Here is a 12,609-nt window from a genome sequence, read left to right as displayed (position 1 = left end):
ACCAGTAACTATAATTTAGATATGTATAACTTTTTGCTATAACTATTTTAACCAAACAATTTAAAAATTCTACCAACAATGCATAATTATTAAATATTATATGCATTATTTATAGATTTTGGGAGCCTAAGGCCATTGCCTTAGTGGCCCTAACTTGAGTTTGGCCTGACATATCTGCATTTAATGAAGAATGGCTAGGGTAGAACAGGAAACCATTAGTTCAAAATTAAAATGGCTCAACTTGAAGAGGTATAAGGCAAGATATTGACTCAACCCCTGTCTTTCAACAATTATGAAAAGGAAAAGCAACATATATGTTCACATTATTCATATCCTGATGACATAAAATAGGACTTTACATTCAAATAGTCACAATTTATTACATAAATATAGTACTGAAACTCAACAAGCCAACGTTTATAAGGTAGGGGTAAGTCTGTGTACACACTACCCTCCCTAGACGCCATTTATGAGATTACATTGGGTTCGTTATTGTTGTTGTTTGTACTCAACAAGCCAACGCCAGACGATTGTCTTTATTCCTAGAAAAATAGATCTACACATGAATATGTTTATTCTACTCCATAATTCTTTCTAAATTCTAGTAGTACCTCATAAATCTTATGAGGGTCTGGCAGCGATTTAGAGACACTCTCCCTCTGCATGCATCTCTTGCCCCATGCAGCAAGTTTCGGGCACTCGGCCTCTATGCTGAAGTTGCCAAAATTCTCATATGTATAAAACCAGCAGTAGAATCCAATTAAGGATATATCCACAAAACCAAATCTTTCCCCTCCAAAGTAAGGCTTGTCTCCCAATACTTCCAGCTCTAGTAACTTGAGTGGATCTATCAATTCCTTCTTACCTTCCTCTAACTCTTCTCTTTTGCTTGCCCATATTTTTCTCCCATAATCATACAACTGCAATTTCAAGATTCCCATATAAAAAGTTATCTGTTGTGCTCAGATCAAAGAATATCAATCAACTGTAAGTTTGTGCTAGGATCGAAATAATCTGGTGTTATACGGAAGCTAGTAAAGCATATCTTTGACGACGATAAATCAGATAATAAAAAAAATACCAAAAGAGACAAACATTTAATGTACTTCAGTCAATTGACCTTCATCCAACTGGCGGACATAAGTAATCCACCATATAAAAGATAGTATAAAATATCAGGGGAACAACTTTACAAAATTCACTCCGAAGGAGATAAAGAGCTTCACACAAGTTCACACAAATTCTCCCCCTAGGTACTATATACTGGATGCTACTAAATGAGAAGGAAGAATTTTTAATTTATAGATAGCTTAAAAAAAATTATTCCTATAAAAATGACTAGTTAAATATGGGAGATGTTATTTTGTAGCTTAAATTATTTCCTTGTATTTTTAGGAAACCCATAATCCCTATAGGTTTAGGAACCCACTGTCCTAATAGATTTGGGAAAGGAAAACCTATAGTCCTTGTCAAGTTGGGAAACCGTTTTCTTATATGTTTGGGACCTTTTGGGATCTATATATAGGGGTTGTAGTTGGGGATCCTAGAGATTGTACTGTGCTTTTCTTCTCATTTATAGTGGAAAACTCTCTCTGCTTTTGCCTCGAGGATTAGGCTTAACCGAACCTCGTTAAATCCTTGTATTGATTTTTCTTCTCTATTTACTTTGTGTGTGATTGTGTGCTAGTTAACCCACGATATTCCGCAACAGGAGATTATATGTTTTCTTTATTCCAGGAGAAAGGAAATCAAATATTATATGAAAATAGGGTAAACATCTAATTATCTCCAAGGTCAATTATTGAGTATTTTGGAGGACAATAGAAGAGAATTTTAGAGAACACTAAGAGATTTATTGAGTCGAAAATAAATTGTTCTACGATCTTGTAGAGAATCAAATAGCTTTTGCTGCCACCCTTCCGGCTAATGATTATATTGGCAAACGCCGGGCCAATGATGTATACATTAGAAATAATCATGTTGAGAAGGACTACAAATAAATTGTAATTTTAAAGGGGTACAAGCAAAGGATCAGAGGCTAACAATTTGTTTTTAAGGACATGGTAAGGTAACATAATTTTAAGATTTACCTTATCAGTGTAATCAGCCCAGAACTTAGCTTGTGCTCTCTCATAAGGATTAGAGGGTAACAATGGAGCTTTGTAATTCCAAACCTCATCAATATATTCAACTACAATTAGAGATTCACAAACAGTTTTACCATTGTGAATTAAAACTGGGACTTTTTTGTGGATTGGATTTATTTTCAGTAGCAAAGGACTTTTAGCAGTAAACAAATCTTCTTCCTTGTATTCATATTTTATCTCCTTTTCAGCTAGTGCAACCCTAACTCTCATTCCAAACATACTAGGCCAGAAATTCAATAGAATCACCTCATCATTCTCCATTCCTATGCTGTGAAAGAAAGCTTAAGTTGTTAACAGTAACAACAACAAATTCAGTGTAATCTCACGAATAGGGAGGAATATATGCGCAGACCTTACCCTTATCTTATAAAGGTAGTAGAACAGAAACTAGTTTAGCTTAAATGGTTTGGTTGAGGCTCTATAATAAATAGCATAGGAACTTTATTCTTTTTGCTAACTTATTTGATATTCAAGAATTGACATGTGGCCAACACAAAAGTCAGAGATTCAAACTTTGTATACAACAAAATTCAAAGTTTCAAACATGGCAGGCTCCATTTTCTTAGAAAAAGAGCTCCCCTTCTCCTTTTTTTAATTGATCTCTATCCCAAAATATTTAATTATGTACTCCCTTCGTCTCATATTAATAGTCACGGTTATTAAAAATAGTTGTCTCAAATTAATTGTCATTCCAGAAGTTCAAGACAAAACTTATTATTTTTTTCCTTTTGCCCTTAGTAATAATTGTTCTTGAAGATGGTAGATAACACGTAAATAGAATAAATATTTAATGAAGAGAAATTATATCTTATGACATAAATAAGGGTAGAATAGTCCAATATATTTTCTAATTAATATTTTCTTAAGGGACGAGTAAAGAGAAAACACGACACATAATATGAGGACCATACTTACATCAACAGATGCAGGGAAGATATTCAGATTATTATATGAAATAACAATACCAAACTTAGTATAATCTCGCAAGTAGGATTCGGGGGGATAGTGTGTATGAAGACCTTATCCCTACCTTGTGCAGGTAGAGAGGTGGTTTTCGAAGCACCCTCGGCTCAAGAATTATTATATGAAAGTATGAAAATTAAACTTCTATACAACTTTCTTAGCCAATCCCATAAAATCTCTTGTATCATATAAAATCTCATCAAAGACAAATACATGGACTTAATCCTAATGGTTAGCAATTATTGGTAAAAAACAAGATTGGTCACCCAATGTCACTGTCATCTACCATTAGTGCGAGACAACACAATTGCTAATGAGACTTTTGTTTTATATATTTTAAATTTATTGCCATTAGCCCATATCTAAATTTTTATATTGTGGGGGCATAAGAGCCCGTTTGGATTGGCTTAAAAAAGTTAATTTTTAGCAGAAATAACTTTTAAGCCAAAAGCAATAAGCTGGGCATGTTGTAAGTATTTTTAAACTTATTTTAAGCACTTTTTGACTTTATCAAACACTGGAAAAAACTAAAAAGAACTTAAAAGCTGATTTGACCAAATAATACCAGAGCAAAAGTTGAAAAAGCCCGGAGGCAAAGGTGGACGCACACTGTGGAGAGAGGGATCATCGGCACCCGGCCCGGAACTTAAACAAAAATCTCCATGCATATTTTCATAGATTTTGACTATTTTAAACTCTGTCATGCTGAAATATTCCAGTCTTCTAGATAGCATCTAGCAGATCAAGTAGCATAAGATATAAAAATAGACAAATTATAATACTGTTTGTAAACATAACGAATTTTGACTTGTGTATTTATACAACAAACGGGCAAGAAAACACTATATCATTAATGAACGTTACATCAACTGATGGAGAAGAAGAATAATAATAAGATATTCAGCATAAAAATGACTTTGTACCAATCACTAATCTTTACCATTTCTTTTTCTATAATAGGAAAGATGAACAAAATCAACTACGTACTACACAAATTTCCTATCAAATTCTGTATAACTCTCTTCAATCATATCAACTCTTTACTAAGACAGAATATTAAATGATATGAAGAAGTAATGAAGGCATTAATTGGAGCAGATAATATTCTTGGTAGCATGTGCTACTTCATAGTTTATGTTCATACACCATCCAAAAATTGTAGATGCATACAACCTTAAACACAGCTAACGTTTGAACATAAATTTTGTTAGTACAGTTTTTTAAATTGTATGGAAAATAGTTTTTGGAAGTTAAAATTGTGTTTGTACATGCATTTTATTTGGAAAAAAGTTAAAGTTTTGTAAGTATTGAAAAAAATTCACTACTCCAAACCAGTTTTTGGAACTTGAAAATTTTTCATCACCGATCAAATTTCATGAACAAACAATATTGTCAAAACCTTTTTATAAAAGTAGCTGATGTTTATACTTCAACACCACACAAAAGCGAGGATGATTTGTGTGGTGTCCAATTATCGCGTGCACAGATAATAGAAGGACCTGGTTCTTCTATGTATTCCTTATACAACAATTGCGAAAATGATAAATACGGAAAGTAAAGAACACAAGTATTTTTACGTGAAAAACACCCAGCTCAAAAAGTAAAAAAAAAAAAAAATACGACCTACTAGTCGGTAGGATTTTCCCAACACTTCACTAAATCACTGAGCCAAAACAGCATTTACAGAACTCTTTGTAAACCTAAGGATTACCTCTAATCCCATTGTGGCAACCAGCCTCTAACTGTTGCGACAACTTCAAGTTAACTCTAACTTGAATACTCAGAGTACCTAATAGAATTGCTTCTAGATAAAACTGAAAGGTACAAATTGAAAACGCCTACTACAATTGAACTAGAATAAAAGACAGACACTTGGAACTGGTTCTTCTATCCGGTTCATGTAGTTACAGGATCGCATTCTTAAATCTCACAGTAATTGTTCACAAAATGCCTTGCTATTTTGCTCTCAAATCGTGCTTAACTTCAGTATTTGTTCGTACATGTAGAGTGAGAACATCCTGCAATTTATAGAGTTAGTAGAATAGGAAATAACTAGAGTTCTAATGCTATACTCTTCCATGGTGGAAGAGTTCTTGTTATCTTTAACTTCTAACACCTCCCTTATCTTGGATAAAGTTCTCTTCTAGTAAGGAGTCATTCTCCTTATCATTTATGCAACCTTTTCGATCAGGAGATATCAGATATGACAACTTAAGCTTATCTTTCTCACGTGTCTCCCTTATGCTTGAATCTGCTCGTATCTGTGTACACTGTGTATGGACCCGGTTCATGCTTGAGTTCCTTTGTCAATCATCAAAACAAACTTCACTTGGGCCAACAAACTCCCCATTTTTTATGATGACAAACTCTGTGCCTTTCATAAGCATAAGCCCTATTTCAACTCAGCTCAACATCAACACAAAGTTAGAATACTTTTCATTTTAAAGTCACTAATCATCAAGGACCAGGTTCATTAGGTTATAGCATCTAGTCCATAGTAAAAAGCACAAACCTATTTTTTCCCCTTTTGGCATCATCGAAAAGTTGCATAATTATGTTAGATAACCAGATTTTAATAAAAATTACTCATGGCCACTTGGGATACTTCAAATGCAAACATGGAATCAAGCATCATCTATCAATCTAATGATATTAGCCATCTAAGAAGCATCAACAAACAGTTAGAGCACAAAAACAGTTGATTGTCATCGATACTAGTCATCCATAATGCTGTATGGTGGTCTGGGCCCGGGCCTAAATGGGCTAAACGGGCCGGGCTAAACGGGTCTGGGCTTAGCGGTCCTGGGCTTCACGGTCACGGGCTTCGTGGGCTCAACGGGTGGAACCAGCCCATGACAGGCCTAAGCCCATATGGTCCTGGGCTAAATGGGCCGGGCTCGTGGGCTTAGCGGGCCTAACGGGCTTTTTTATTTCCGGGCTTTTTTATTTTTTATTTTTTTTTGTTTAAGGCAATTTCTTGTAAACCATATATGTATGTATATATATAAATTGCTCTTATACATGGCTATATAAATATATGTAGTATATATAATATAGAAATCTAATTATTAAAGTGCTTGACGAAAAAGTAAAATAACAAAACAATAGTAAAACTAAATTGGCATGCATAATAAATTAATACAAAGTACAACATGAAGCATAAATACGTCTAATAATTTTAAAATAACACAAATTGTTGAAAAATCTTAAAGACGAATTTGCGGATAAATACCCTCAACACAATACTTTATATGCCTCCTTAAAATGTCTGTGGTACACCCTGAACGAAAATTTAAGACTCTTCTACAGTTCTTGCACTTTAATATTTGACCTTCTTCATTTTCTTCAAGCACTTCATAGTATTGCGAAACAAATAAGCGCACTCTTTCCAAACGAGGCATGATTTAACTTGAAAATTGAGATTGAGACTTGAAGTCTTGAAAATTGGAGATTGAGAGATTGAGAGAAATTTATATTGAGAAATGAGTATTGAGTATCGAAATGAAGAAGAGGGAGGGGGTATTTATAGTGTTAGAGAAGGTTAGTTTTGTAAATTGAAAAAAAAAACGGCTATTTGTGCAATATGACCGTTGGTGGTCATTGGGGGTGGGGCCCTCATTTTGAAAAATCTTGTTTTGTAGTATATATAGTACTACTTCTTCAAGTATATATAATATATATATAGTATACTAGTATAGTATACTATATATAGTATGTTATGTATATATATTCCTTTATATATTTTCTTGTAGTATATATTGTATGTTATGTATATATATTCCCTTATATATTTTCTTTTAGTATATATTGTATGTTATGTATATATATTATAGCTTATAAATAATTGCAAGTTAAAGACAAAAAAATATTGCAAAGAGATATTCAAGGGCATGTCTTATAATTTTTATTACCAAAAATGGCATATCTTTCTTAGTCTTCTTCCCCCCAATGGAATGAGCACAACAAGGTACTAATACCACCATTAAAAGGAAAAAAAACTAAAAAAGATGTGCCAAAGTACAAGTTACACCATAATCTACATTGTATCTCTAACAAATCTCATAAATCCTTCAAGGTTCGGAGGAGGTTTGGTTGGTGGTGGTGGAAAAGAAGCTTGTTCATCACCACTTCCGGGCGAAGCAGCATCCTCCGCAAGTTCCGCTATCATTTCTTCATAAGTTTCATCTATCTCCGGTTGTGATTCCGCAAGTCCAAAGTTTTTTCTTTCCGAGCGGATCCAATCTCTGAACAGTACTGATTTTTCCAAGCTTTCCCTCATAGACGCTCTATGATCACCTATTTGAAGTCTTGCTTGACTGAAAGCGCTCTCTGATGCAATAGTTGAAGCTTGAATAGCTAAAATATCCCGAGCCATCCTTGCAAGATCCGGAAAATATTTTTCCCTTGCCGTCCACCATTCCAAAAGATCAAAAGTACCGTCTGGATTCTCCTTTTCAAGTCCCTGCGACAAATAAACTTGAAGCTCATTTAGATGTGAAGTTTCATCATAATTATCACCTTGAGAACCCCTGAACTCCGTCCAAGATTTAAGTGCTTTTAAGCCCGCAGCTCTTTTAGACGATTGTGAACTAGACGAAGTAGGGGTTGGAACATTTGGCCTAGCATGATCTAAGGCAAGTTGATAAGCATTATAAATTGTTTGAACATTAATTTTAATTGAGGCTTTTGCATCTGCATGTGTAGCAAATTCCTCATTTGAAAGATCTAAAGCCTTATAAATATTTGAGTACCAAAAGTGAGGACTTCCTAATTTCATTGTAGGATTTAACATTGCAGCAACACCATAAATAGGGAGGATAGGGAAAAAATATTTTTTTAAACTTTTCTTTCATTGCATTTATAGCAAGTTTATAAATTTCCCCACCCTCCGAAATTCAACAAACAAATCACATAGTGCTGCAATATAAACTAAACAGTTTGAAATAGTAGGATAATATTGCCCAGAAAATGCATTTGTAGCAATTTGAAAATGTTCTAAAAAATCTATAAGAATTTTAACATTCGTCCAATCTTGATTTGTAAGGATTTCATCATCATCCTCACCACCAACACGAGCATTAAACGTTGCATTAATTGGGTTTCTATATTCATATGCAACTACTAAACTTTCGTAACATATAATTCATCTAGTCGGACAAGGTTTAGGAACCTTTCTTTCTCTAAGGCCATATTCATCACATTTTTTAAAATACTCCTAAGTCTACTTCTACAGTTTGAATAAAAAATCCAATTAAGAGCCNCCTGGGCTCTGGCGGTCCCGGGCTTCGTGGGCTCAACGGGTGGGATCAGCCCGTGACGGGCCTAAGCCCATATGGTCCTGGGCTAAATGGGCCGGGCTCGTGGGCTTAGCGGGCCTTAACGGGCTTTTTTATTTCCGGGCTTTTTTTTTTAAAGTTTTTTGTATTCAAGGCAATTTCTTGTAAACCATATATGTATGTATATATATAAATTGCTCTTATGCATGGCTATATAAATATATGTAGTATATATAATATAGAAATCTAATTATTAAAGTGCTTGACGAAAAGTAAAATAACAAAACAATAGTAAAACTAAATTGGCATGCATAATAAATTAATAACAAAGTACAACATGAAGCATAAATACGTCTAATAATTTTAAAATAACACAAATTGTTGAAAAATCTTAAAGACGAATTTGCGGATAAATACCCTCAACACAATACTTTATATGCCTCCTTAAAATGCCTGTGGTACACCCTGAATGAAAATTTAAGACTCTTCCACAGTTCTTGCACTTTAATATTTGGCCTTCTTCATTTTCTTCAAGCACTTCATAGTATTGCGAAACAAATAAGCGCACTCTTTCCAAACGAGGCATGATTTAACTTGAAAATTGAGATTGAGACTTGAAGTCTTGAAAATTGGAGATTGAGAGATTGAGAGAAATTTAGATTGAGAAATGAGTATTGAGTATTGAAATGAAGAAGAGGGAGGGGGGTATTTATAGTGTTAGAGAAGGTTAGTTTTGTAAATTGAAAAAAAAACGGCTATTTGTGCAATATGACCGTTGGTGGTCATTGGGGGTGGGGCCCTCATTTTGAAAAATCTTGTTTTGTAGTATATATAGTACTACTTCTTCAAGTATATATAATATATATAGTATACTAGTATTTTAGTATACTATATATAGTATGTTATGTATATATATTCCCTTATATATTTTCTTGTAGTATATATTGTATGTTATGTATATATATTCCCTTATATATTTTCTTGTAGTATATATTGTATGTTATGTATATATATTCCTTTATATATTTTCTTGTAGTATATATTGTATGTTATGTATATATATTCCCTTATATATTTTCTTTTAGTATATATTGTATGTTATGTATATATATTATAGCTTATAAATAATTGCAAGTTAAAGACAAAAAAAATATTGCAAAGAGATATTCAAGGGCATGTCTTATAATTTTTATTACCAAAAATGGCATATCTTTCTTAGTCTTCTTCCCCCCAATGGAATGAGCACAACAAGGTACTAATACCACCATTAAAAGGAAAAAAACTAAAGAAGATGTGCCAAAGTACAAGTTACACCATAATCTACATTGTATCTCTAACAAATCTCATAAATCCTTCAAGGTTCGGAGGAGGTTCCGTTGGTGGTGGTGGAAAAGAAGCTTGTTCATCACCACTTCCGGGCGAAGCAACATCCTTCGCAAGTTCCGCTATCATTTCTTCATAAGCTTCATCTATCTCCGGTTGTGATTCCGCAAGTCCAAAGTTTCTTCTTTCCGAGCGGATCCAATCTCTGAACAGTACTGATTTTTCCAAGCTCTCCCTCATAGATGCTCTATGATCACCTATTTGAAGTCTTGCTTGACTGAAAGCGCTCTCTGATGCAACAGTTGAAGCTTGAATAGCTAAAATATCCCAAGCCATCCTTGCAAGAACCGGAAAATATTTTTCCCTTGCCTTCCACCATTCCAAAAGATCAAAAGTGCCGTCTGGATTCTCCTTTTCAAGTCCCTGCGACAAATAAACTTGAAGCTCATTTAGATGTGAAGTTTTATCATAATTATCACCTTGAGAACCCCTGAACTCCGTCCAAGATTTAAGTGCTTTTAAGCCCGCAGCTCTTTTAGACGATTGTGAACTAGACGAAGTAGGGGTTGGAACATTTGGCCTAGCATGATCTAAAGCAAGTTGATAAGCATTATAAATTGTTTGAGCATTAATTTAAATTGAGGCTTTTGCATCTACAAGTATAGCAAATTCCTCATTTGAAAGATCTAAAGCCTTATAAATATTTGAGTACCAAAAGTGAGGACCTCCTAATTTCATTGTAGGATTTAACATTGCAGCAACACCATAAATAGTGGGGATAGGGAAAAAATATTTTTTAAACTTTTCTTTCATCGCATTTATAGCAAGTTTATAAATTTCTCCACCCTCCGAAAATTCAACAAACAAATTCACAATTTTTCACGAAATTGCAATAATAAAATAAGCAATTATAGAAGAGAAATTAGATATAGATTGAGAGAGATTGATGAATTGGTGAGTAAAAATGAAAGAATGAGGGGGTATTTATAGTTGAGAATTGGGAAAAAGTGTAATTATATAAAGTTTGGGGTTAAAATAAAGTTTGGGGGCCAAATGGCTATTTTTTAAAGTGGCCAACGGATACATTATGAAGGCCAACGACTAGATTTTAAAAATCTGACTGTTGGAGCCCGTTAGGCCCGGTTGAACCTGCCCAGGCCCGCCTGCCGGTCCCGGGCTTAGCGGTCCCGGGCTCGTGGGCTTATAGAAGTGAACCGGCCCGCCACGGGCCTCCTGCACCATTGGGAACCGGCCCACCAGGACCGTTTAGCCCGTTAAGACCGCGAGCCCGGTCCGGTCCCGGTACCAGCCCGGCCCACCATACAGCATTAGTCATCCACAAAGCATAAAGAGAAATAAAAATACTGGATCATGAGAAAAAAGAACAAAAAAAATCCCATCGGGGTCACTGGTTGGTCTAACTAGGCTAGGAGGTCTTAAGGCTGGGAAGGACCAAGTTCTTGGTTCTTGGATTGAAGTAGTTTCAGCATATCATGAAGAATGCCATCATTCTTCTCCTTCTCCGTTGCTAGCTCAGCTCTAAGAGAATCTCTCTCAGTTTCCACTTCTGCCAACCTCTTCTTCAACTTTTCAATTTCAGCATCCTTAGTCCCACTTTCTTGCACCAAAGCTCGCACTTTGCTGTTCACAGGTACCTTTTTGGATGAACTAGGTTCTTTGGGAGTGGTGTGGACTTCATAGTCACAAGCTGTTAAAGTGTTTGCCCTAAAGTGATCCTTGCTTGTACCAACTTTCCTTTTCTTGATGGGTACCTTGAAGTGTGCAAGTACAGCCGTGAGAATAAAACCATAGGGTATGACATGTGTTTTGGTGCGAGTCAGAATACTATCAAGAAGCTGGATGATAAATCCAGGACAATCGATTTGCCTCCCACTGTCCAAATATTCCATAAGGACCAGGTCCATGAATGTGGCAATGTGCCTCCTTTCCTGCCTAGGCAGCACAACTTTGTTAACAAATTCGAACAGCACTCTGTGGGGTGGCTTCATCTCACTTTTGTATATAGCCTTGGGCTCAAGCTCTTCTTCATTGTCACCAAACTTCCTTGTAATGGCAAGGGAGGTAGGGAGATTCTCTAGACTTGGCCATTTGAGCTTCTTGTAATCATTGTACCCTTCAGCAGGTGTACCTAAGATCTCTCCCAACTCTTTATCATCAAAACTCACTGTCACCCCCTTTACCACACTGGTGACTCTACCATTTTTTACCTCACAATTTTCCATGAACTCCACAATCTCAGTTCTGGTAAGCTTTCCATCCATCTGAAGGACCATGTCCTTCCAACCCTGCAATTTTAACTTCTCCAGCAGCATCAACATACATTCCTCCTCCGAGTCCCTGAGGAGTCTACCTTTCAAGATGGTTCTCTTCCCAAACTTAACCATCTTGTCCTTCTCAGCATCAGATTCTTCTTCTTCTTCTCCACTCCATCATTCTTTCTCCACTATTTTCACTTTTCTAGATTTCAATGCAGACCTGGTTCTTTTAGCCAAAGTAGAGGGCTCCGCGGACTTTGTTTTTTAAACAGACTTCTTTGTGGAAGTCTTGAATTTCTTTGCCTTTGGAGTCACAACCTCCATTTCTTCTGCCTCCTCTTCATCCCGAAGGACCGGGTCCATCTCATCAATCTCAGCTGCCTCAATCGGCTCAACCACCTTCTTCTTTCCCTTAGTAGTAGCTTTTCTCTAACTTTCTTCTAGGGCTTTTTCCAATTCAGCCTCACTCTACTTCTTCTGACTCCTTGTAGCTCTTCCTCTTGTAGGAGGAGTCTCTACAGGGATAGAAGAGGCCACCTTTATCTTCTTGTTTGCCCTAGCAGTACCAAGAAATTTAACTCCTAACTCAGTTATTTTTTAGGATTGTAAATGTCAGACACCTTT

General features: G+C 35.6%; 1 protein-coding gene across 1 annotated transcript; it reads right to left on the bottom strand.

Annotated features, from left to right (window-relative positions):
• LOC109230709 (probable glutathione S-transferase parC) lies at window positions 294-2,583 on the bottom strand. The gene is made up of 2 exons (XM_019396112.1): window positions 2,091-2,583; window positions 294-920 (listed from the first exon to the last, which is right to left on the bottom strand). The coding sequence occupies exons 1-2, from the start codon at window positions 2,406-2,408 to the stop codon at window positions 573-575; spliced, it is 666 nt and encodes a 221-aa protein (XP_019251657.1). The 5' UTR covers window positions 2,409-2,583; the 3' UTR covers window positions 294-572.

This window comes from Nicotiana attenuata, chromosome 8 (genome assembly GCF_001879085.1).
Source record: "Nicotiana attenuata strain UT chromosome 8, NIATTr2, whole genome shotgun sequence".
Classification (NCBI taxonomy): Eukaryota; Viridiplantae; Streptophyta; class Magnoliopsida; order Solanales; family Solanaceae; genus Nicotiana; species Nicotiana attenuata.
The sequence above is the reverse complement of the archived record's forward strand: the minus strand, read 5'-3'. Positions and strand labels throughout refer to the sequence as shown.

Excerpts from the sequence above, each read along its gene's own strand:
- LOC109230709 (XM_019396112.1), bottom strand. The coding sequence starts at position 2,408 with ATGGAGAATGATGAGGTGATTCTATTGAATTTCTGGCCTAGTATGTTT. Across the intron at positions 921-2,090 it reads GGGCTGATTACACTGATAAG|TTGTATGATTATGGGAGAAA; the intron begins GTAAATCTTAAA and ends TTGAAATTGCAG.